The 26,649-nt window shown below is 38.3% G+C and overlaps 1 protein-coding gene across 2 annotated transcripts; it reads left to right on the top strand.

Annotated features, from left to right (window-relative positions):
• The first annotated feature begins 288 nt into the window (after positions 1-288).
• On the top strand, positions 289-26,649 carry GPR180 (G protein-coupled receptor 180). Of its 2 annotated transcripts, XM_086771400.1 has the most exons (9): positions 289-444; positions 2,982-3,140; positions 6,415-6,609; positions 9,899-10,079; positions 10,285-10,334; positions 13,890-14,047; positions 20,290-20,481; positions 20,839-20,916; positions 22,576-26,649. In XM_086771400.1, exons 1-9 carry the CDS (start codon positions 309-311, stop codon positions 22,732-22,734), a joined length of 1,308 nt encoding a protein of 435 aa, XP_086627526.1. In that variant the 5' UTR covers positions 289-308; the 3' UTR covers positions 22,735-26,649. The 2 variants fall into 2 exon arrangements, with proteins under 2 accessions (XP_086627526.1, XP_086627532.1); XM_086771406.1 differs by lacking the exon at positions 6,415-6,609.

Below are 26,649 nucleotides of genomic sequence, written 5' to 3'. Positions count from 1 at the left end.
CTTCAACGGAGACCGTCGTCTTTTACGACGCTGGGGTCTCAACTTACGGCCGAACCGAGCAACGGACACGTAGCTGGGGGGGGCTCAGACCAGCGCGGCACGGTGGCAGGGGCGGGGCCGGCTGTTTCGGTCCCGCCTCCCCAGGGTGGGCGGGCTCCCTCGCGCGCGGCTCCCATTGGCTGTTTTTCCGCTCCGGCTGTCCCGCGCCCGCTTGTAAACCCGGGGCGGGGGCTGGGGGGGGAGGGTCACGTGAGGCGGCGGCGTGGGCCTGGGCCCGGACCCGGGGCGGCGCTGGCGGGGCAGCGGGGATGAGGTGGCGGCTGCTGTGGCTGCTCTGCGCCGCTGGCTGGTGGGGCGCCGGGGGCAAGACGCTGCGGGGCGGCTTCTCCAGCGCCGCCGCCCGGCTGGAGCCGTGGCGGCCCGTGGCACGATTCCAGTTCCACGGTGGGTGCCCGAGGGAAGAGTGGGAGGGAGCGGGAACACGGCCCGGCCGCGCCGTCCCTGTCCGCCGTCCTGAAACGGCGCGGGGAGGGGCGCGCGAGGAGCCGTTGGGGCGCCTCGGGGCGGTGCGCGGGGGGAGCCGTTAGGGCGGCGGCCGGAGGGGTAACGGGGAGATCGGCCGAAAGAGGGACCCCGCTGGGCTGGGCCGGGCCGGGCCGGGGCGGGGCGGTGGAGACGGGAGCGGGGAGCCAGTAGCAGCCCGTCCCGCGATAGGAACGCCGTGGGTACGGATCAGAGAACGGTGACGTGCTGCGGGGGGGTGCTCGGCGCTGTGTCCGCCCCCCGACTCGTGTCCCGCATCCTGACATGGCAGGGGTGTCTGGGAGAGCAGAGGCGTTGTAACTTCCACGTGCATCGCTCACGGAGCTCCACCGAATGGGAAGGATGCTTGACGTTGTGCGTGTCTTTTCCACGTCACTGGGTGCTTTCGGTGTCACCGTGCATCAGGATGGAAATTCTCACCTGGTTATTCCCAGTGGCTTTTCTTCCCTGTGTTCTTAATTCCTGGTTAGTGATAATTCCTGCCTGGTAGCTAAGAGGCCTAGCAATGTGCTAGAATCCTGTTAGAATGGCCTCTGCAGAAATACAGGTTGGAAATTACTCTGCTTGCTACAAGAAGTTTTACTTTGCAAAAAGAGATAGATGTGAGCATGGTGAGTGCCATATACAATGAGGCTGTGCTGGTCACTCTGCTTTTCATAGAATCTTAGAATATTTTGGGTTGGAAGGGATCTTTAAAGGCCATCTAGTCCAACCCCCCTGCAAGGACCAGGGACATCCTCAACTAGATCCGGTTGCTCAGAGCCTCATTCAGCCTGACCTTAAGTGTTTCCTATTTGCTCAGCATTTTGGTAGCTTAGACTATTTTCTTTCTGAGTTAGCCTCATGGCAGAAGAGTTCTGCAAAATATTTCAAAAGACAGCCGTGAAGATAATACACACGCAGGCTTCTTCCCAGAATGGAGGAGTAGCGTGAGAGGAAAACAAAAATGTTTTCAAGAAAAAAATGTAATGGGATGAAGGAAAATGTGACATAAGCCAAGAAGAGTTGGAATGTGACCTTCCAGCACTGAATGAGAGATGATAAGGTAGGGATAGCTTGTGGTGTGACTTGAAAATGGTTCATTATCACTGTCCCAGAAGATAATTGTAGAAGCACTCTAAATAGATCTAAAGGGGGAAAAAAAAGTGCAATGCTTAAATCTGAGAAAAGAATGTTAAGATTCAAGATGAGTGGTTTAGGTGTTCAGATATAATTTATTCTACAAGTTGCTGTTGCGTGTTTCGTTGGAAATATTTCTCTTTCTGCATGAATACTCACAGCTGTACGTATTTTGAGTCTTAGTGAAACCATATGGGCTTTTTAAGAACTTTTTGTTAATTTCAAAATATTTTATTACCAACTTAGGTAAACTGTAGTCCGTATAACATTTTACAGATCCCAGGAGGTTACATTTTTTGAGGTTTTATTGTAGGACTGCTATCACGCAGCTGGCTCTGAACAGGCAAACCTTCCTGACAAAGCTTTGTTTTAAGCTGGTAGTAGTCTATTGACTCACATCCAACTGGTGCTTAGGTTAGGTGGGAAAGGAAATTGCTGTAACAGTTTAAAAAAAAAAAAAAACACCACGTAAAATCTTGCTTAAATTTGAATGAGTTTGTGCTCTTGCAGTACTGATTTATTTCTCTTCTCTATGAAATCCTATCTTTTAATTTAGGATACTGTTACATTAAAGATGTCTATGGCAATATGTAATGAAAGAATTTATCAAAATAAGTTTGAAGATTGTAGAATTACCCAGACAAGATAAATTGTGTCAAATGAGCTAGTTCTGAAATGGCTAAAGTATTTCTCTATGTCAAGATGCAGCCTGTAGGTAGACTGATACATTAGAGAGCACTTTTGAAGTTTGATTTTCTTTGTATCAGTCTGATGTCTGTCATCTGTAATTGAATGGTTTAGCTCTAATCAATCCATAACATGAAGGTCCATTTATGTAAGTTCTTCTGGTATTAGACTGAAGAGCTACACTATGATGCTCATAATCATGCTACAAAGATCATAAAATACTAGATTTTGAACTAGTTATTGAGACTGATTGAGGCACTCTCTTTACTTGAACTTGAGAAGATAAAATTTTGGAGTAGGAGGAAGCCAAGGAAAAAAAAAAGGTTATCTGGAAGTCTAGTTAAAAAAAAGGGGAGAGGAAGGCTATTTGTAGTAGGGAAGGCTAATGACATTTGGGTTATGGTGAAGATCTAAGTACCATCATGGAGAATTGTGCATGCAGTATTGTGTTAATAAGATGTATAGAAATTGTTTCTGAAAGAGTGTAAAGACTTTTATAGGAAGTAGTGCTGAAAATTCAAGAAACAAAGTGAAGCTTTAGTGCTGCTAATAAAAAAATCTGTGCCACACTAGCTTTTTATTTGTAACTGATATCAACGCAGAGTAGTTGATTTTATTTTTTAAATATCAAGGTGACCATGCTGTTCTGTGTGTCAGAATCAAGAATGTAGCAGTAGCTGTGAGAAAAGCAGCTAGACTTCACCTGTTTCAAGCACAGGAATGGCAGAAGCTGCAGAATACTATACAAGATCACAGCTGTACCGAGAAGTTCTCTAAAGCTCAACTGACAAGTGAGTTGCTACTTTTTTCCCCTTATAAATTGTTATCTGTGTATTTATAACCCTGTTAGGTTATCTCTGTATTTAGAATATTTATTTCCGTGAATTTGGACTTTGCATCAACTTAAGTAAAAGTAGGACTTTGGCCTTCTGTAATTAAAAATTATTACAAGGGAATAAAATTGCTTTGTTTGCATCACTTCAGAAGACTTTGTCTGCAAGTTATGATTTAGTATACTGCTGGAAAATGAACAATCCTTGACAAATAATGACTTTAATGCCAACAGCCAAACTTTATGACCAGTTCTATTCTCATGCTCTCACTTGTACACAGCTCAGAAAGGGCACACGTTTGGCTGAAGTTTTCATTTTGTCATTCAGTACAGAGATTTTCTTTAACTCTGCTTGGACTGAAAGTCTTCCTTTTTATACCTCAAACTTTTCCATAAAAAAGATTGTTGAGTATTTCAAATAATTTACAGAGAATACCATTGTAATTTGTAACTGAAGAACTTGAGAATTTAAATGTTTGGGACAGTCAAATGTACAGTTTGAATTGTGACTTTTATTGCAGTGGAATGAAGAAAATTAGAGGCAAATTGGTGGAGCCTGCTGCAGTTACCCCTAAACTTCTGAAGTGAATGCTTGTAAGATGAGACTGTGTAGTCCAAGTACACAGTAAAAGGGTAATTTTGTACCTGCAAAGCTCTTGTCTCTGTTTGGTTTTTTTTCTCTTTCAGAAGCTCATAATCATTAGTTTTCCCTTTTTTTTTTTTTTTGTTTTTTTTTTTGTTTTTTTTATTTGTTTGTTCTGGCTGTGAGGTCATCTGCAAAAATTAATCTAATTCTGCTGCCTTACTTTATAACTTGCCTGTATTCTCAGTTAATGTTCTTTCACCCTTTAGTTTTGTGATTTGGTATTCCTTGCTGAATCTCACGTTCAAACGTTTTTAATATTTGAGCTGAGAATTATACCAGTAGAGAATATGTAGGTTATCTTGTTGTCTTTTGTTTATGGAGGAACATTTCTCATTTGTCAGGAGGCTCCTGCTCTCCGGTTCTGTGGAAATGGCATTTTTGAAAGATGAGAAAACAAAAATAAAATTATATTTTCATTTACATGGTAGCACAAACCTGTCATGCTTTGATGTACAAAACATGTTAGAAAATTTTTGATACAGTGTCAAAGATGCGCTAATGAGGAGAAAGCTTAATTTGAGTATCTGTCTAAATGTAAAAGAACAGTAAAACACTGAAGCGTTACGTAACTGGAAGACAAACAAACTGAAATAATTTTTGCACTGTTTATTGATCATAATATTACAAAACATACTTACAGCGTACATTTCCCTTTAAGAAATTCAATTACTATTAGAAACTTCATTCAAGTAGATCTTAAGTGAATACAGCTTCTTTTTAAAATACATTTCCTCTGTGCGGCCAGAATAGCTAGAGTAACAAATTGATCCCCTGGAACATTGTCATAACAAAATCTTATACAGATGTCACTTCTAAGGATGTAGTTCCCTTACACTTGAGCTGAGCTGAACATGAAGTGCTGCTGAAATAACTAGCAGCTGGTCCATCACTCCTGTCTGTCCCAGCAGTGTACTCCCTGTTTTCTACAGTGGTTAGGAATCATATGACTGCAGGATGAGTTGGATCTGTTTGCTGATCTTGGGCAAAATCAATTACACTTTTATTTTACTTCATTTCCTGTGAGTTAGCTTGCAGATTTGATGGAAAACTGATTAAGCGTGCTCTGTGTGATCCTTAGTTTTCGTGCAAATCACACTGTCAGAACTCATTTGAGAATCCAGTTGGAGAGTAAAGCCACTGCTGTCAGCTGCAGTTTGCCTTTCATTTAGATTAAGCACATATGAAATACTAAAACCATGTTTTAAAAAATCTCAGTTTAAGGGAGCTGTCGCACTGTGTCCATTTGATTGTAGCTCCAGAGTGGAAGGCACGCTTACCGTTAGCTACAAGTGTTAGAACACTTGTTTCTGATTTATGTGTTTTGTCTGAATCTGAACTTCATTACAATTGCTGCAAAGAAATGTATTGTATGTTTCTTCCTGGCTCCTGATGCTGATCAGTTCATGCCTTAAGAGGACAGAAAAATAACTTCTTTGCACTGAAACAAGTATTTAAATTGCATAAATGTTTTTCACAAGTAGGCTTAAAGGTAGAAATGAGTTCTAAATTTTGTCTACAAAATATTTAGGGATAATGAGTTTGCTAAGGGTTGTTTTGTATGTATGTTTGCAGGTTTTTCATTTAGAAAGGCCTTTGCATAAAAAACAGATACAGCTTGTTTTGTAGACTTTTTTTTTTAATGAAACTTCTCTCTTTCCTCATCCTTAGCCATTGTCATCTTAAACTGTTACGGTGCATTAGTCTTCAGTCTAGTCATTATATTGCTGGGTTTTTTTCTACAGAGATGGTTTTCATTTATGGTTGAGCTTATTAGCACTCAAGTTCAGTAATCCATGTAAGAGTACTTACAGTTCTTGCAGTTTCACCCAAACATATAGAGCCACAGATTTCGTTTGCAGGAAATGTTTATTTTGGAGGGATTGTGCTTGTTTAACAGTTGCTCTTAGGAAAAATAGCAGTAAGACCAGTGAGCAGGTGAAACTTGTCTGTTACATAGTTGGTTTTAAATGTAATCTGATTTGAAATACAGAATTTCATTAGACAATGGTCTCTAGCCTTAGCTGTCAATTGAAATCCAATCTATTATGGTTTGGGGAAGATGTTGTAAAATATGCTAAGTTACATCTTGAAAGCATGCACGCTATTGTTTATCAATCTCACATGTGGCTGTTCAAGTTCAGTGCTCTAAATGTCTTTGAAAATAGAGTAGGATAAATTTCACAAAAGTATTTTTCACACTGTAGAAGTATCTGTTGGCTAATACAAAATAGCTAGTCCCATCAATGTGGTGCTAGAGGATGGAAATGTGCTAAGCTTAAGAGATACAGTTACTGGCTTCTGGCAGAAGGGGAGCTTCCCAGCGAATCCAAAAGCTGAGAAATGGAGCATGGTACGCATCCTCACCAACTTTTGCCTGCACCTGTTTGAAACAAAAGATGAGGTTGGAAGTCTGGTCTCTGGTGTTATGGCTAACTTTGAAAACAAAGACTGTTTTGTACTGTATGTAGTTTATAACTAGTATATGATGTTGTGGATTTAAATTTTATCTTCATTCAAAGATTACTTTTCTAAAAACAAACTAGTTGGGTATTTACTCCTTTTTATGTTTGTTTGTTTTCTTCCAAAGTGACTGTGAACCACACAGAGCAAAATCTGACAGTCTCGCAGATTCCTTATCCGGAAACATGGTATGTGTTTTATGTAGACAAATTTACCTGCGAGGAGAATTATTCTGAATCCGAGGATATTCAGTTTGAAATGGTCTTACTAAACCCAGATGCAGAAGGGAATCCATTAGATCACTTTAGCGCAGGGGAATCTGGTAAGATTTTTTTTTTTTTTTTCCTTAAAATTAGATTTATAAGTTAAGGATCTGATCACCCAAAGAAATCAGTACTTATTATGCTTGGAAAAGTGTGGCACTGGGGAATGGATAGCAGTCTCTTATATTTCAGATTCTACTTTCTCACAGAGAGTAAACTTTACTTTGTTTTCATGCCATTACATAAAAAAATCCTTCCCTTTCTCTAGACTGACTTTCCAAAACTTGCCTAACTGGAAGCATAGATGCACAAGGAAAGATAGTGTTGACATCTTTGCTGATAGGTATTTTTCCCCTGTTGAAATTGTAAGATTCCACTTGAATGTGAATTTAATCCCTAATTTTAATGAATTTGCTTATTTAATTTGTGTAATTCCTTAGCTGTGTAAAACTTGACTCTGTGCAACACGACTACATGCACAATATAACATTTTTGCCAATACAATTTCACTTCGATGTTTAGGTCTTTCTAAGTATCTTAGTCACAGGCCATAGATTAGGTGAGATATTTGTCAGTCTTGATTTTATTTTGTTTAAGAAATGCAGTTTTAAGTCTTTAAACCTGCAAAGAAAAACTTCTAGAAGTAACTCAAGACAGCAGCTGAAGAAATGCCTACATAAAACTATATGCTTTGGACAATCCAAACCAGCATAATGTGTGCTTCATGGCAGTGCTTAGCATCACTGCTCTGGGAGGCCTCATCAACATATCTCTGACCTAGGCCTGTTGCAAGGGAAGAGCCCGATGGGTTTAGTCTGCCTTCCTATATAGATTTAACCTACACACCCAAAATGAGCCTAATTGCTATGCTCAGAATCATATGCCCTGCTGTCGTTCTTGGTCTTGAGAGGAACAAAGGCACTTTCTTTTTGAAGGGAAGAGAATATTCGCTGAAACATGTAGCAGAATCTGTAAATCATGTGTTTCTCAAGGCTTATAAGTTGACCTACCTGTCTTTTTAACTTCTTAATTGTGCTACACACTTAGTTGGCAGTTTTTATTTGGTGAATTTCGTATCCAGAAGTGAATTCTAAGTTAATTTACTTATTCTCAAAAAGCAGTAGTAGCAGCATACTTTTGCTAAATCAAGGGGCAAAGCAGCTGTAAGATATCATGTGGCCCTTAAAAGTGGTGTACGGACCTCCTAGAGACACATCTCAGCTCTATTTTAATTTTGTCGGAAGACTTTTGAGCACTTGGAAGCAGACTCTGAACAGCTTGCATGTTGAGTAAGGAGGTGTGTAAATGTGTTGGATGCACATATTTAGAGCTAATGAGTAGGAAACAGGATGAGCTTTATATGCCATATCTTCCATGGTTGCAGAGGAACACCCCTGTTTATTCATAATTAAAACCTGCAACACTACTGTGAATCCTGAAGTTACCTGTCTGTGTCTACTTTCAAAGAACTGATGAGCATTTCTTCTCCTTCTTTCTTTCTTTTTTTCTTTTTTTTTTTTTTTTTTCCTTTTTTAATGCATCTCTGGCTTCTGAACCCTAGCAAATAATGTTTTATCACTTTATATGTTAGGGTTTTTTTTTTTTTTTATGGAAGACATGGTACTACTGGAATGTAGGACTTCACAGAATCATAGAATCTTTAAGGTTGGAAAATACCTCCAAGATCAAGTCCAGCCATTAACCTAACACTAGTTTCTAAGGGCCGCTGACCAGGTAGACAGCATTTTGAAGATCTTTGAAGTTACGTATTTCAGATTAAGGTAGATATGTTTTATTTTCTCTGTCAACTCTAGATTACTTGAAAGTCAGGAAACTTCAAAAAGACTAGTTGAAAATTACTCTTCTGGGTTTCTTTAATAGTTGTATTTCAGTGTGACTTTCTCTTAAATCCTTTTGGTCTCAAGCCAATCATACAATATCTGTCTTTGGTTGGAAGGAGTTCTCTATCCTAAGTGTTTTAGTATTTATTAAAAGCTAGGGGATCTTCCTAAGGAGTTTTCCATGTGTACTTGTCATGGTGGGAAATAATTTATGTACAGAATACTTGCCAACTTCAATGGGTGTCTTTTGAAGCAGAAAGATAAAGAGTGAAAGGAAGAGTAAGAGATTTGATCTAAAATGTGTATTTTTGTCAGTCATAAATCATACTTTTCTGTAGGTATATAAGAGAAGCAGAGTGGCCCTGAAATTTTTGTTTTATGGATCTTTACTACCCTGTGCTCTTTCTCCTGTTTCACTGTATGTATGTCCAAGCTGATTAATTTTAGCCATAGAAACTATAGTACTAGCAACTATTCAGAACTCATCTAGTTCTAATGTTTTCGACTTGGATATTGAAATGTGTGTAATTGCTCTGTTTCTAATTTCTGGGTGGAGCTGGTTGAAGTTTTTAGCAGAATTCGTTTGCTGCTGGAGGAAAAACATTGTTTAGAAACTGATTCTGTGGGCACCACTTAGTTTCAAGGAAGGTTGGAGCAGAAAAACATAAGGTTTTTTGTAAGAAATTTCTGTTTACTCAGTTTTGTTTATAGCTCACTGACTTTGACCCTTTGGGAGCTCGTATGATGGGTTCCAAAGCTTCTGGGCAATAGAAAAGACTTCCAGAATCCACATCTTCAGGGAAGCATTTCACCAGGCTACTGCTAAACTGAAAATTAGAGGACTTCTGTTTTGTAAATAAAACTTTGGGCATTTTTTCAGATTGGTACAGAAAGAAAAAAAAAATCCACTTTGCAAACTTACTGTTGTTCTCTGTGCTATTTTTCTTTCAATTTTTCCTTTATCTAAAAGTTCTCTGTTTTGGTCAACTGTGCTTCTTGGGCTGACTCCTTTAGGTGGAGGAAGAGTGACACCCAGTGGTTAAATAGATTCAACAGAAGTCTGTCCTGGGTTTGTCTCCTCTCAGATAGTGGCTTTAAAAATTGAAGCAAAAAAAAAGCTAAAAATGAGTTATTTAATAAATATGCTTCTGACTTATCAAATGGGCTATAATTATTTTCTTTTTATCAAGGAACTGTATACCACTTCATAAAATTTCAGTAATTGCTACAAAACTAGTCATATTTGAACAGAATGTCTTCTACCCTCAGAAAAGGTATTGTTGAATAAAAAAAAAACACTTTGTCAGATCAAACAATAATCAGCTCTCTGAAAAAATTCACTTACTTTCTTGGATAAAATAGGTTCTGATTTACTCATTACTACCACTTTTGGGTCACAGTTACTAAGTATTTCCCTGTGATAACATAAACATATTTTGTTTTAGTTATTTACTGCTAGTGGCAACGTTTCTTTGTAAAAACTAAGCTGTATTTCTTTTTTTCACAGGATTACATGAATTCTTTTTCCTGCTTGTCCTAGCATACTTCGTAACCGCTTGCATATATGCACAGTCCCTATGGCAAACAATTAAGAAGCGTGGACCTATGCATACTGTATTAAAGGTGTTGACAGTTGCCTTGCTGTTGCAAGCTGGTTCAGCTTTTGCCAACTACCTGCATTTCTCAAGGTATCTTTGCTTATTTTTGCTTTCAGTCTTAAGACTTGAAGAACACTGTGTTGTAAAGATCAGTACATGATCTTTCCTGTGGTGATTGTGACAAAACATAGGACGGACTTTTTAGAACTATGTCATTGCCTAAATGTACTTTTAAGAGAGAACACACATTTAAGACTCACTCACTTTAAAATATCACCTTTTATTCTTTTATCAGTTATTCTAGAGATGGAATAGGAGCACCTTTTATGGGAAGTCTGGCAGAACGTGAGTATGCTTGTCTACTGTTTCTTACATATTCCTACACATTAATCTATATAATACATTAGCAAATGCTGCTGTTGGATTGTATTATGATCTTGGACCATACTACTAGATTTTAAATAGAAAATTGTAAAAGTTGCTCTTCTGAAAACCAGGTTTTATTCTGGATGTTTACAATAACTGTGTTTTAAGTTATACAGTTGTGATATTGTTTACAATTTTAAAAAATATTTTCTTGTCTGAAGAGTCCATCCTACGAACACTTAAATACATGTTTATCATATGAGTAAATGTTTCAATACATTGAAAGGTTTTGCAGATTTTACGTGATCTAGACTAGCGGAGCTTTTTAGGAAACAATCATAATTGTGGAATATGTAATTTCACTAGCAAATTTAACATTTATTATAATGAAAAAGTGTTTTACAGCGTAAGTAATGCAATTAGAGTGATGCCAAAAAAATGCTTCTGTAAAGAATTTATTTAACAAAGCATTTTTCTCCACTCTGTATAGATATTCTGAGTTCTCATTGGAACTTACTTCCTGTATCATCCTTTCCCAAAATGTAATAATGTACTCCTACTGGTTTGTTTAGGGTTAAACATTGTTGGAGTGTTTTTCTGTAGTTCACATTTGAAGCATTGAGGGTTCTTTCTAAGTGAATACATTGCCTTTTGATTGGCTTGAAGCACCCCAAGAAAGTAGTACTGTGGTAGTGGGATAGCACTGGAGAGTAACAGCCTATATATAAAAATATTTCCTTTCCTAGAGTTCACTTAGAAGCTTGCAGTTGGAATTAACAGCCTCTTGATGGCACTTGGCACCACAGTAATTGCATCTTTCTTGTTTTAACCATTTGACTCGGCAGCTTCTTGCAGCCTGTCCAGCAACTGTATTATTAAACAGTTTAATTCAGGAGATTAAACTCATCTCCTGAAATGAAATTAAATAGAGAATATGGAGGCAGTCGTAACTCCTCCACAGTGAGAAACCCAGTGTTAACTACACAGCCAGAACTTCAGAGCTGCATGTTAGATTTTTTTGTGTAGGTAGTACAGTGAAGAGCCCACTTTTATTTGCTTAAAGCAAAGGTTATTAAGAGTAAAATAATAGGTTTTGAATCAATATCTGAATTTAACAAATTCAGCTAAGAGTTTTCCTTTCCTCCTGTTCTTAAGATTCATGGTTCCTAAAACAGTAAAAGAGCAGAAGTAATAGGAGCGTGGAAAGCTTCAGTGTCAATTACAATTCTGAAGAATGGCTGATAGCAAGTAGTATAGTTTGGAAGGTGCTACCATTTTTCCTATTATCAGAACAGAAATCCAAATTAAAAGTAAACCATAGAATTTCCGTTGACTTCAGTGGGGCCAGAATTTCTGTCTAGAAACCTGTTCAGATACTATCCCAAGCAACTATACTTTTCCTACCATAAAGACCTGACCCACAGTCTAATTTATTACCTAAATTTATCACATAAATCCGATAAATAATGCTATTACTCAAAAGCACCGCAAATAGTGATCTCTTAACTTTTCATAAGATCAAAATGTGAAAAGTCAGAGAATATTATGCCTGTTGAACAGTTAAAAAAAAGATTAATTGTGGTGAAATCAGACAAACGTAGTATCAGCTCAGTAGCATATGACTTTACACTGACCCTGGATATCATGGGATTATTGTAATTTTAGAAATTTCTCTTGACCTTCTTACTTTCTGGCAAGGTGTATGAGATTTCAAAGATTAAAACTGGTACTGAATTTTTGTCTTATACTGTTTTGTGTGGGAAGCCACTTGAATTGTTGCCACACCGAAGCAGAGCAATATCTATATCCAAGATGTAATTGAGAGATGATATCTGGCTATACCTTATAGGGCAAGTTATCTTAAGGAGTGACAGAAAATAAAATGTTCTCTAGAACATCCAGATTTGTTCAGTCGTTTCTCTAGCTTGGATTTGTGACACTGGTTTGGCATGCCTTGAGTTCACATAACGATTTTTTCTGATGTGTACTATGTCTCCATAGCTAGCATTCTAAAATAATTCCAAGATTATTTTGCCCAAAATCAGTGCCAGTTTATTTCATTACAGAATGAGCAAGTTTGTATTTACCAGAAGCTCTTGACACTTCTTGAACAGCAAAGGTGTCTGAATACATTATGAAGCATTTAAGCATGTAAACTGTGAGAATACCAAATATATCCCAGGAATAGCATGTTGAAGTATGGTTTGTGTCCATATTTTGCTAGTATTGCTGAGTGTCAGGGAAGTATTGTAGCTGATCTTCATTTGCCACGCTTCATTTGTGTGCATATTAATCTGTACAGTGGCAAGGTTTTCTGTGCCAATATTTTTAGTAAATGTGGAAGTACATTTATCTTTTGTAATACAGTTCAGCTGTATAAAAATAGAAGTTTGCTTTTGTGACATAAAAATATTTTTCTTGTACCTGATAGTGTAAGTGAAAATTACAAATAAGTAACAAATTTAATTGAACTAAAATATTCGTCGAGTGAAAAAGGTGATGTTGTGTGTAGTGCGCAGTTTAGTTTCTGAATGAAATTTGCAGTTTACATAATGTAAGAATCATTTTTTTTCTTGTACATCTCTGCTACGCTAGTACAATGAGCCAGTTTACTCTCAAGTCCAAACACCAACTTAAAAATTGTTCAGTAAGTTTCAGTCAAAAACATACAGCGTCTAAAGCTAACAATCATCCAGAAAGAAATCTTCAGTTCTTTCTGCTGTCAGTAGTACTTCAGCAAGGCTAACTAGTAAATGCTTTAATATATTCTAGCTTGAAGTTTTCTTTATTCAGATACAGCTTCAAACACAGGTTTGAGACACTGATTAATGATGTAACTTTATGGAGTTTGTGTTAATTGTCCCCAAACAGGGAAAAAAATGGGCATAGCAAAATGAGGCAAAGGTAGTTTGCATTTATTAAAATGAAATACAGACAAGTTGTTGCTCCAAATGAAGTTTATGTTAGGGTTATTCATTATATTTTCCCCTTTAAGTATCTGAGAGTGGAATTTGTCCCAAATATTTGTGCTTTCTGTTGCAAGCTACTGCATCCTTAAGACAAAGTGCAATTAATTTAAAGTACAATGCAACTATCTGATTTTTGAACAAAAGGTTTTCAGAGCAAAGAAAGTTTTTTGTTTTTTTTTTTTTTTTTTCATCATGTTTCATATTTGCAGTGTGATTTTCTTCAGTGTTTATAAGCCTATTTATGCAGATGGACTCCTGAGCCCAGATGACTTTGACACAAGAGTGGATCTGGAAGGATGTGGCACCATGTTCTTGTTGCAGAACTGCAGCATAACTAGAGGAAAGCTGATAGTAATCTGTTTAGTCATTGGAAACTACTCAAAATATTCACATTTAGTGGCAAAGCAACCTCAGCTAGTCAAACTATCATCAAAATTATGACAAAAGGTGATACAGAGGCATATATGTCTATCCTTCATTTGTGGGTATATGCAACATTTGGTTTTGCTTTGGAAAAAAACTCTATTTTTGTTTTGACTATTTATTTTCTTTTTATTTTCAATAGTGTGTGATATAGTGTCACAGATACAAATGCTGTATTTATTGTTGAGTCTGTGTATGGGTTGGACAATAGGAAGAATGAAGAAATCTCATAGCAGACCTCTTCAGTGGGATTCCACCCCAACGTCTACTGGCATTGCTGTAGTAGTTGTTGTTACACAGGTTTGTATCTTATATTCATTCTTATACTGAAATATACAGCTGCTATTAAGTATGACAGAACCAAGAACCAACTAATTTCAATATTTTATGAGGGAGGAAGTATCAAGACTGAAAAAAAAAAAAACTCCACAGCATAATGTGCACCCAGTATGGCTAATAGGTAACACCTTCACTTTACTTTAACAGCTTAAGGTGCAGCTCCACAGTATGTTTTTGTTCAGCAGTAAAACCACTTAAGAAGTTCCCACAGTTTTCCAAACTCCTGATTGTACCAATTGTTTGTAGCGTTATACTCTAAACTAGATCAGTGGGATGATCCACATTGGAGGGCGGTGGGGGGGGAATTTCAGTACAGTCTTTTCACTGATCGGCTTTATATTGTGGTCCTATAAATAGTTGTAATCAGTAGAACTGAAGGGTTGTGAACTACCTTGTGGAGAGTGACAACAAGCAGCATAAGAGGAAAGACAAGAAAAACTGCTGTGAGAAATTCTTTCTGTCACCAAAAAAAAAAAAATCCTCAGTGTCCTTTTAGAACCACTGAAATAGGATGTCTAATGGTCTCTTCAATTGATGTAAGGGAATTCTTGAAAGGTTCATGTGCAGGATTGGTCTTGCAAATATACAAATGGTCTGACACATAATTTAATTCAAATAGTTTCCATTAGTATAAATTAGAAAGTCAAGTAAACCAGTACCTTAAAAGTAAATTGTAATGGAGATCATCCAACCTTGGTGGTGCCTTTTGTAAACAAATTTTTTTAAATCACAGCATAAAGACAAGAGAATCTGAAAGCCATTGAGAAAGAGAAGAGCAGAGAGAAACTGGAGACGGTAACGAGGAAGAGATTATACTGAAGATTTTGTGCCTTTTGATTAGTATCTGTAATTAGTGCTGCTTCCAAACTAAGTGGACTGCTAAAACTTTTAGAGTAGTTTGAAGCTGACATTTCTTGCTAATTAAGAATATAAACCAAAGGCTATTGAGGTCAATGGGACTGTTGAAATTTAAAGATAGGTTCATTCCACCTTACTTTAACACCCACCTAGCACCAGAAATTTTACATGCTGGTAGTAAAGAAGACTTCTGAAGTGTTTAATTTTATTCGTGCTTCTCTACTTGTACATATGTATGGGTGTGTTAGTACTCTGTCACTTGAGACTGGAAAGTTTTTTGTTGTTGTTTCCTGTTTATTATACATAGAAAGAACACTCAGTGTCATCAGCTTGATCTTTTTTTTTGTTGTTGTTGTTACTTGTGGTAAAAATTGGGACAGGTATCACATATGTATGCTGCTTCCCGCAATGCTGGTCTATTACACAGTTGTGTTCGCTCTTCGAGCACCACCGGAGCACTGGCACAAAGTTGGCTATCTTACTTTTCACCATGAAGGCATAGCCCTACCACATCTCTCCTTCTGGTACCATTGTGAGTGTTAAGCTTGGTAGGAGTCTTGTAGGAACAGAATACAGATATCAGAGCATGTCATTGTCTGGGTGGTTTTGCACCCCTATCTCTCACCCCTATCTACTGTCTCCAGCAAAAGTTCCCTGACACCAAGAGTATCCTTGCCTTTTCTGGAGAGGATGTTTTCTATCTCATAGTTCGGTACACACAAAATATACCTTCTGCCAGAATTCTTCTCCTTAATGGAGAATGTGGCTGTTGAGCTCAGCAGAGCAGGATCCAGAGTGCATCACCTCTGTCAAGGGTGGTGAGCTCAAAACTTCATTCTCTGGATTAGTCTGTTGTTCACTGGTCTGTCTAGATTGATGTGGGTGTTGGACCTGCTGTAACAGGGCAATCGATGAGCAGTTTTAATGATTAAAATCCTAGAATTACCTCCTTTCTGTCTTGCTGTTTGTGACAGAGATTCTTGTGGGAGAGCCAGCTTCCTTCCATGACAGAGGCTGCAGAGACTTATGTGGATAATCAGATGTTCTGAGGACTTGCTGCAAAGGGTGCTAGAAACCACATGCATTACCCTAACACAGCAGATAGAGATTGAACCACGTTAGTTTTATTGATGTTCTGCACTACCTATCTTCAGGGAAGTCAAGCAAGTGGAGAGCCTGGGAAAATGTTATTCTTCAACTTAACTGCGGTTTTGACTGGCAAACTGTGTAACCCTATTTGCCTGCTACTAGTTCAAATTACTCAGCAAATTTTCAGAGTTTTTTCTCCTCTTTGTACTGATGCTGTGAATTCTTTCTTTTTGTTCTTTCAGAAACACCAGCAATTTCCCAGTCTGTGTTTACAGGTTGCCATCAGTGTAGGGTGGACACAGTCTCCCAGTCAGCAAATCTCTTGTGGTCTTTGCAGCTGCAAAGAGGTAGCATCTCAAAGGAGGGACAAGTCTGCCACTCAGCGTCTTCCTTTGCCTTAACTTGTTCTTTATTTAAGCCTAGAACAAAAGATTCCCAGGCCACTCTGTATTCATGAAAGGTTCCACTTGGCTGCTGAGACACAAGCCTTCTTCAAAACTTTTTCTTGATTGCAGGCCTTTCCCATCACATAGACCTGAGCAGCTTCAGCTTTCAGGGCTGATCTGAGTGGAGGCAGTGATTCTAGAAAGACAGGTGATCACTGAATTTGATCAAAATGACTAGAGCCTCACTGCATTAGACAGCATGCTTCACAGGGGTTTTTAGGTACACGCCAAAGGTGTGCTCAGAGTGAGCTCTGCCTCTGACCTTAGATCTAAACCATTTTTTATTGTTCTGGCATTGCATGACATCAGATGCCCAAGTTGTAGATACGATTAGAAGCAGTTAGTTAATCCACATTGCCTTGCTCCTACTTTTTATTTTGCTTTTGCTTCCCCCTTCCCCTTGCCTCCCAAAGATTATCTGTCCCATGAGAACTTGCCTTTACTGGAGATTGATACGTTATCTTGGCTTACTATAAGTCAGTGTTGGCATAGCAAAAGGGAGGAGGGGTTCTACTATAATTCTTTCCTCATGACAAAAAAGGAGTCATTGTATGGATATGGAGGTTCAGCTTGTTTATCTGGAACATCAGGATGGTGTCCATGGCAAACACTCTTCTAGCAGTTGAAAAAGATGACCAGTACTGGACAGTGGTTCACGTCCACTGTGAACCAAGATAGGTCAGAAGTATGTGCAGGTGAAGTCAGGCATTTTGAACAGTGTGTTATGTAAACAGGGAGATGGCCATTCTCCTTTACTTTACAAAGAAGCAGTTGTGACTTTAGTGCAAGTCAGCTCTTTAGCTGCCTAGCTCATCCAGTTCTTTTGTCTACAGCCTAAGCAGAGTAGTTCTTCTGTATACCAATTAGGATTTTCCCCCTGAATTCTTCTCAGAGCTGAAACATAGTTCTGCTCACTGCCAACAAAACAATGTCTCTGACATCCACTTCAGCAAGTTGACATTTGGGTGATTTTTCAGCTTGTTCCTGATATCGCAGCTAAGTGAGCTGATGTATGCCTTTCTGTGGTCAAGGTAAGGGTTCAGGGTTTATTTACCTTAATCTCTCAGGCATAGCCAGCCGAAGAGATTTTTACTTCAAGGTCATGCTTGTCTATGAAAGCTCTTCCTATTTTGTGAGCAGATTGCCTAATCCATTGTAACCTAGAAGCACTCTGCAGCACAGATTTCTTTTATAGGATTCTGCTATTCTCTGGTGAGTGAGAGCAGTCCTGGCTCACAGTAAGAGTAATGACACATATGCACCTTGTCCGAGTTTCCAGTGCATTGCACTGACAGTTCCACCTCTGCCTCTGATGCCTCTGCCTTCTGCTTATTTTGGAATAATCTAATGAAACTGAAGGAAGCTGGATCACTTCTGTGATCTTACATTGCTGTCACTACATAGTCTTTGATCAACTGATTCCTGTGTTGTTGACACAGTTTACACTCTTTAAAGGGCTGGTCCGGAGCATACCCTACTGTCAGACATTATTTTCCCATGAGGATTTGGACTTTATTCTCATTATTCCTTTACTCCAGCTCTTTCTCATCTTCTCATGAAAGTGACTTCCTTCATTGCTGTTACTGTTGGTGTAGATCAAGGAAAATTCAAACCCTCGTGAGCTGTATTCTTTAAGGTTTAAGCTATCCTTGGAATCTACCTAGTTTCTTCTTAAAGCAGTATCACAGTTCCATCTCTATCAGCCTGTATTTCTTTCCCCCAGATGCCTGCTTTAGTCAGGAAGATCCTATACATAAGTGGATTTTTGTATGTCCAGTCCAGAAAAGTTAAATACTTTGATTATTCCCAAGTGTAAATATCAAAAAGGAAAATGCACTGTACAAGACTGCAGTGATTTTTGTAACTGGTAGAACCCTTGTTTGTTGCCTGAGCATGTTCTACCTGGACTGAAAAACCTGTGATAGGAATTCATCGATTTCATGCCAAAACTAGTGCTGTAGACACAATTTTACCAAACACTGTGCTGTATCTCGGGGTTTTGGGAGCCATTTAGTCTTATTTCAGTCTTACTCCTTGACAGAATTCTCAGGCAAGTAATTTGGTAATTTGAAGATGTTTGCTTGGAGTTACTCAGAAGTCAAGTGTTATTTTGGGAACTTTTGAAGCATTTTGGTGATGTTCCAGACCTGCATGCTTCATGTCTGTCCCTCTCCCATCCATCCTTCCATTTTCCATCCAGGTAGTTGAGGAGTGACTGAAATGACAGCAGTCATGTCTGCAATGTCATGGTCTGGGTAAGGGAGGGGAAAAGCGAGAGTGCTCTCTAATGATATTCTAAGCAAAAAAAATGATCCTTATCTGGACTGAGAGACCCAAGGACACCCACCTTTGGAAGGCACAGGTGGATTACACATTTAAAAAAAAAAATTTAGTGTCAGTAACCTGTCTTTATGTAGTTAATGTACTGAGAAAGCCTTTGAATGTGTTCAGAAAGGAATCTGACTAAATGAGGTTTCTAAATTGAGGTATACAATGTCTGCTTCTGAAGACCTTCAGACCTACCTCACTCATAAATCAAATTTGCCTACCTTTCTTCAGAAAGCCTGCTTCATTAGACACCTGAGACCTAAGTGCAAGTTAGATGTGTGCAGTAGGTGGACCGGATTTCAGTGTATATGCAAGTCTTAAAATGACATTCAGCTGCTACATGATGCTGGGAGAATCTAAACTTTATGGGTATTCTAATTTATAACGTTAATATTCCCAAAGTCTTAAAAAGGTGTTCTTCAGCAAGACCCAGTTTTTATGCAACAAGTAGGCGCCTGCCTTCTACCCAACAAAGGTTCAGAAACTAGGCACTACTTCATGTGTTTTTCCTTAGAGAATCTATCAATATTCTTTCTCGCAGTGCTCCTAGAAGACTGGATTCTCCAGCAAATGGATACAGTGCTGAGCGTTACAGAGGATTACTGTGTTTTGTGTAGTTATCTGTTGGCTAGAGCATTTGTCCAGATGTTGGAACAGCATTTGGAACCCGTGATGCTCTGTTTCCCAGACCCTAGGAGGTTTCCGAGCCAGTTGCTTGCAGAGTCAAGCTCACTCACAGTTCCTGACCTAGCTGATGTTTGAATTCCTTTCTCCGCAATGGCACAGCTTCAATAGAAGGGGTGGAGAGTGGCCCACCCAAGAGCAGCCTATAGCCTGGCAGTTGGGGCACTCTCCAAGGAGGTGGGAGATGTGATATCCTTTAGGCAAAGAAGGGAATTCTGGGAGATGCAAGTTCAACCTGGGTGAATGTGTGAGCCTTTAGGCTATTGTATAAAAGGGGCAGCAGCAACACCCTCTTACTTCCCCATCTTTAAAAATAAAAGTGAATCCTGTTAGGATTTTGAAAGAAAAGGCGTAGTCGCCTGCCTTTGAAACAAGCTTTACAGGTTGTGGATCCCAAGTGGAAGCAGACACCTCCCTGTAGCTCTGCAGAATCATTTCTGTGGGCTTCCTGCTGAGTAGGCCAACTGTTTAACTAGGTGATTATTTTGTATCTTATGCTAAGGTGCCACATTCCTGCTATCCAAATCAGAGGAAGCTTTACTTTTCAAACTTTCTAAAAGTTATGGAATGCAAGAGGTGAGACTCTGTTCCTGCCAGTTGCACTTGGAGTAATAGGTAGTGCCAAAAAGCAGTTCAGGCTAGGGTGGTTTTTTTTGTGTGTAACATGGCGGTCTCCAACAAGCAGAGTGGAGCATGATCATTGGTGCGGATAATTTAATCTGTGATGGGAAGATTAATTGAGGTTTAGCATAACCTTGTTTATTCTAAATGTACTTTGCTGTTGTTGTTCCTTTCCAGAGCTTTTTATTAATTTGGGAGCAGTTTGAAGATACGAACCACCACAGCTACCATTCACACCATGGCTTAGCAAGTGGACTGCTCATTGGCCTCAGAGTTTGCCTAGCTTTGTCACTGGCTGGTGGTCTTTACCAGATCATCACAGTGGAGAGAAGCACGCTGAAAAGGGAGTTCTATATCACCTTTTCCAAAGTATGAGTTACATCAAGGAATCTAATCCCTTCTGCTGTAAATATCATTGTGGCATGCAGTTGACTGAAGTGCTAAACTATTTTCCTCCATAAGAAAGCTAATGTTTAAGTGTCTGATTTGATTAAATTGCACCCTGTCATCATACTCTGAGTAGTCATTTTAATTTTACAAGGAGTATAGAGCTTTTTTAAACAGAAATCCCACCTTTCATTGTGTGGTTTTTGTTCTGTTGATTGAAAATTAAACAATGGGTTCATAAAATAGACAGAAATGCAAATGCAGTTCCTCTAACTGTCATCTCTTTCTTCTAAACTGGCATGTAGTAATTGTATAACTTACACTCATCTTCTCTTTCAGGCCTGCATTCTCTGGTTTTTGTGCCACCCATGTCTTGCAACCATTTCGGTAATATTCAGAGAATATCAAAGAGAAAAGGTATGTACAGACAAGATAAAAGAGATGGAATTTGAATAGTAGTTGTTCTTCATGTTCAGTGTTTGTTAGCAAACTCATGCTCTTAGGCTGTTAATCTTATGACCCCAAAGCAACTTGAAAAGTCTTAGTCACACAGCTCTCATTGATGCTACTGTGAGTCATATTTTACAAAGGCATATAGGGTTTGAATCATCTAAGGATAATAATCATTCCTAGGTTAAGGGCGGGGGGGACGGGACTGTTAAGTCAAAGGAAAATGTGGAGGGGGTGTTTTGTTTTATTGTTTGCTTGTTTGTTTTTTAATTAAAAACACCTTGGGGATTCTTTTAACAAAGCTAGTAGAAAGATAAATCAGTGAATTTCTTTTTTGTTGTTTGCTTTTTAGTCTTCGTTTAAAAGCTTTTTGTGGCTAAATAGGTCAGGGAACCTGTAGCTGAACTGTATTCTTTAGATTAAGGATTCTGTCCAAATATGTATTTTGGTTTGTAAGCTCTAAACAGTTGAAAACAAAGTTGGACTCACTTGGTTTTCTCAGTTGCTTAAACATATTGAGAACTAGAGAACTAGTGTGTGGGGCCTGCCACGTTCAGATGAAGTGCACTGCTGTTCTCAGGAGATTGACTACCTCATTCCAGGGTAGAGTTTCCTTCTTTTCTTTGTGGTTATAACTACCTGTGCACTTCTGGAAATTAAGCTTTTATTTGTGCAGCGAATATGTTAGGGGGAAAAAAAGGTTCCACTAAAAACATATAGTAAACCAAATACGACGTTTGACTTGAAAAAGAAATTGAGGGAGGAAAAAAAGACTCCTCTAAAGCTAGACACTTTTTGTTGTTGCTTGATGAAAACATCGTCAGGGCAGGGGGACAGTCTCTAGAGGTAGGATCAATATTGCAAAAGGAAACTTGCAATATTTTGAGATTTTTAGCTTACTGAAGGGAGACTACAGTTGCTCTGGTCTTGTGTTTGGGCAAGTTTAACCATTGTGTGCAGCTGCAGTTCCTACATTATGTTAATCTAGCTGTGTCTCCTTCTTTAAATGCACTTCAGTATAATAACAAAATGAATGATCAAGAAATACCATATTTGTTTAAGAAAAAAACAGCTATTTTAAGACTCTTTTGTACAAAAAACTTTGACTTTTGCTTTCTCAGAAATGGTAGTTACCTTTATGCATTTGCCTTACGCATCTTTTTACAGATGAAGAGGCTTGCACTGAAAAGAGGTCTGGCTAAGTGAGACTGATAAATCACTATCCTCACAGCTCCATGGTTGTGCTAGTGGAAAGCATTACTGGTTTTGTTGTTTTGTTCTTTTTTCTTGTTGTGTCTGTTGTAAGAAAGAATATCTAAACATCACCTCTGCTTGTGAAGCTGCATGGGTGGTGAATTGCAAGTCTGAAATTCCCCAGAACAGAGACCGCCAGGAGGGTTATGTGACTTGCCCAGGGCTATCTACTGATTTAAAAACACCCAGGTGTGAGAGTCTGAGTCTTGGACTTGAGATTCATGTTCAAATCTTTTGTAGCTGCAGCAATATTAAAAGGCTTAAAGTTAAACCTCAAGCACTTGCACAGTATGCTGATATAAATGTATTTTGAGCTGTTTGGTGCAGAGTTTTTTACTTACTTTTCCTTTTCTCTCTTTTTTTTGTCTCTAGATTGTTACCATAGGTGTTATCCTCTGTCAGTGCATCTCCATGGTTATCCTCTACAGACTTTTTTTATCTCATAGTCTATACTGGGAAGTATCTTCACTGTCATCGGTGACATTACCGCTAACAGTATCCTCTGGACATAAAACTCGACATCACTTCTGAGATGTTTAGGATGAATACATTATGTAATAAATGTGCAATAATGACCTAAATATACAGGTATTTTTGTCACAGGTGTGTGATACATTGGTTTCACTGGAAAACAATTATAATATCAGAGCACTTCACAGACCTTTGGTCTGACAAGGTCCCTAGATTAATCTATTAAAAGTATTGTGGAGTAGAAAAATCCATAACTTGAATTATTTTATAAATATTGTTTGTATGGCATGTGATGCTGAGCTGTATCACAGAAAAATACAATGAATCTTTTCTCTCCCACTCACAGCCATAAAAAAGTCTTTAATTTCTATCAATACTAAATTTGAAGGTCTTATAAAATGCAGTTGTTAAAACATCTACAAGCTCAAACAAGTCTGAAATAGGCCAGTTGTGAAATTAGTGTGATGCATAACGATGAGTGCAAGTTCTTTTATTTTCATGCTTTAGTGAAAATGCATTTTAAGTATAAGTATAAAAGAAGGGGAAACAAAAGAGGGAGATTCCTCTAGAAAACACATGTAAAATGTTCACAACTGACTGCGAGAAACTTTCCTTTATTATTGGTGTAAAAGAAAAACCTTTTTTGTAACTAATGTTCATACTGGTTAAAATTTTAATGGGAATGAAAATAGGGTTTATATCTGCCTTTTTTTGAAATAAATGTAACTAAAAATTTCGTCCAGTAATGAAGGTCTAAACCAGTATTTGAGGCTTAGAAAACATAGCAACATAAAGGTAATTAAAACAGCAGGCTCACATCTTTTAAAGGGGGAAAAAAAAGGCAAAGAAAATGGAATGGGTGATGTGGTACTAGAATTTTAATCCTGATATAATTCATTTCTGTTACATTGAGGATTCAATCATAATTAAGCCATATACACAGATTAAATTAACAGAAGCATTTCAAATAAATGTTGGTTTCAGTCATCAACTACCCATGAATTCCTGCCCAAGGATACTTAATCAGGATTAAATTTTCTATGAATAATTGAAAAACAAAATACTCACTGGATTTGTTATAATCCATGTTGGCACTGGGTTCTAAGTAGTTGCCATCTTCCATCCATTGTAATAAAGCCATACTACTTTGTGATGCCCTAACATTCAGAAAGCCAGTGTAAATATATACTTTACTGAAGTGCCTATTTATTGAGTATGATTAAATCATGCTGACGGTTTTTTTTTTCCTTCGTAAAAAGAACATACCTATTGCCATTGTGACTGAAATATTTCTTTTTGCATTTAGTTTACTCTTTGTTGAATTTTAGACTTATTTTCATACATGTGTGTTTCTTCACAACAAGGATTTTATTTTCTAGAAAAGAAATGTTTGCTGCTTCTTAGCAGTTTTTATTTAATTATTTATCTACAAAAATGTCAAGATACCAGGGTTCTAGCTTTAAAGTAGCCCTAACTTTTCCATTCACATTTGCCTCAGTTGTGAGCATAGTTAAAACACAAGCCTATTCCATTTTAGTTTAGAGGCAAAACTAGTCATTTGCCTTTGACTAAGGCAAAATGGCAACATGACAAAGTTGCTCATTAAATCATCTCCTTTCTTATTGTTTGTAATTCAGATCAAGAATGGCAGGTTGAGGCTGGAAAAGATGAGATATTATGATTTCACACAATCTTCATAATGATTAAAAGATTAATTATTACATTCCTCTGATAACCACACAAAAATATTATTGGTTAAAACTTCAGTCTTTATTTCCCTGCTTATCTCTGTACTTTTCATCTTCTCAAGAAAAAAGCATCCTGGTTTTGATAAGTCTCCAATAATGCTGTAAAGGAGTTCTATCTGTCCTCATGTATAAGACATGAAATTCATGCATAAAATAGAATTTTCTGATAAACACAAGAACTATTTTACAGTTTATGATCCATCATGATAAAAGTTCTAATTTATGTAGAAAAAACTGTATGTGACTTTGGGAAGAGGCACTCTTTTATTCTCCGGAAGTATTTTCTTCCTTCCTGTAGTCCTCTGGCTTCAGTCTGTCAGTATTAAGGTAAATTATGCCTTCATTTCACCATATAAATATACCCTACAACAATTCATAAAATGAATTCATAGTCAATCTGAGTGTAAATATGAAGATTAAGATGTTGTCTCTTAATCTTTTCCAGATTACTCTGTAAATCAACAGGTACCATTAGCCTCTCAGTTTGGCATCAAATCCAATGATTTGAAAATAAAATTTTAATTTTGCTATTAATTTAAGTGTAGCGATGCAATAGCTCTTTCTCATGGTAAGCAGTATAAAGGACATGCATTTCTGCCCAGGTATAAGCATTGTTTTATAACCAACACTCACCAATTTTCTGTTATTAGATCATTAATGTGTACTGCAGCAGTAGGTGAGTATGACTGCAGTAACATTCAAGATGTCAGTTAATTTGGGACAGGATATCTTTGGGGGAAGTCTCCAAGTATGACTAACTTACAAAGCTTTGTACTTGCCTGTACTCCAGCTTGCAGCTCACGGCCTCTGGATCATGCCTGAAGAGTGGTTTGACTATATGAAAGCCTCTCTTCATGCTAACTTACATCTTCTGTGAGACCAGCTGATAAGACCTTGCTTTTTTCATGCTTACTCACAGTTACCCATTTTATCAATTTGATTTCATAACCTCATTTTTAAAGAATAGCTTCCAGCCTTCTTTCAGTTGTCTTTGATCAGTGCATCCTGCCTGGAAAACTTTCTTTCTCTTCTTCTAAAACATGCTTTCCATTACCAAAAAAAAAAAAAGTTTTCTGTGACAAAGTGGGGATCTTGCATACATCTGAGGAACTCACGATGCACCCTACATCAGTTATGCATGAAGTGACAGCCATTGACAAAAGCACTCCTTCGGTACGCCCGTAGCCCTGGTGTGTAAGCAGTGTGAGTTTGCCCGCTGGAAGCTGTTGCGTACCTGGGGAATTCTTGGGGAGGGCTACAGCAGCCCCAGGCTCCCTGCCGCCTCACTGCTGCAAGGGGCTGAAGCATGTTCCCCCTGAAGCCAGCGCTGCCACCTCAACAGCACTGTTTAGTTGAGGTCAAATGGTGACATCTCACTTGAGAGTTTCTGTGCATCAGGCAGTTCTCTTTTAAATAAAGCTGCAATTACAGAGTATACTGATTCTATTCCCCGTGTATTTCGGTGCTCGAAAAAGATAAGTGTATATTGACACGACTGCAAACTGAAGTCAGCTGTGCTCTACAGAAATCCTCTTCTCTGTGTGAGAGGGCATCTCCTTGCCAGCCATCGCCTTTTCTACTGGCACAGATGCCAGTTTGCGTCAATTATGATGTATTGGTTGTGGGGGAGGATCCCAGTTTAGGAGAAATTAGGGTGAGATCACCAACTCTGTCTACGAGACCCCCCACAAGCTGTGAGGAGGGAATCATCTTGCATTGCTCCCAACCAGCAATGCGGAGGCTGGAACACAAGTCCCCTAAGCTATTCGCTGCCCTGCTGCGTAGAATGCATTTATTGTACATTTATTTAAAGTGCTTCAGGTAGGAAAATGAATATTTACAATTAAGTATATGTAAATGGAAGTGGAAAGGCTTGATTGGAAAAATATCAAGTTTCTAATACATATTACTATACTAAGACCTCCCACACGAGACAAACATTTCTAGTCGGATCTAACGAATATTCCTTTCTGGTTCCTATGCCAATGGAGAGCATGGAAGTATCAAACTCTGTTTGCATCTCCGTCCTCGACATAGCTGGAAGAACATTTTATTTGATTTGGCTCTAGTTTATTCTGTGCAATGTTATGCCTCTAGCTGATACTTTTTAGAGAATACAGTAAATGTTTATTGGACTGGCCAAGCTGATGTTATGCTTTTAACCCTGTTTGTGTGACTATGTAATGTACAAAGGGTAAGTGTCAAAACGTTGAAAATCCTGAGCTAT

This window comes from Chlamydotis macqueenii, chromosome 1 (genome assembly GCF_036417535.1).
Source record: "Chlamydotis macqueenii isolate bChlMac1 chromosome 1, bChlMac1.mat, whole genome shotgun sequence".
NCBI lineage: Eukaryota > Metazoa > Chordata > Aves > Otidiformes > Otididae > Chlamydotis > Chlamydotis macqueenii.
Note: the sequence above shows the minus strand (reverse complement) of the source record. Positions and strands in the feature narration are given on the sequence as shown.

What these genes read in the sequence shown, in the direction of transcription:
- GPR180 (XM_086771400.1), top strand. Translation starts at nt 309, where the DNA reads ATGAGGTGGCGGCTGCTGTGGCTGCTCTGCGCCGCTGGCTGGTGGGGC. An exon ending in GGCACGATTCCAGTTCCACG is followed by an intron (nt 445 to 2,981) that starts GTGGGTGCCCGA and finishes TTAAATATCAAG; the next exon opens with GTGACCATGCTGTTCTGTGT. An exon ending in GAGAATATCAAAGAGAAAAG is followed by an intron (nt 20,917 to 22,575) that starts GTATGTACAGAC and finishes TTTTGTCTCTAG; the next exon opens with ATTGTTACCATAGGTGTTAT.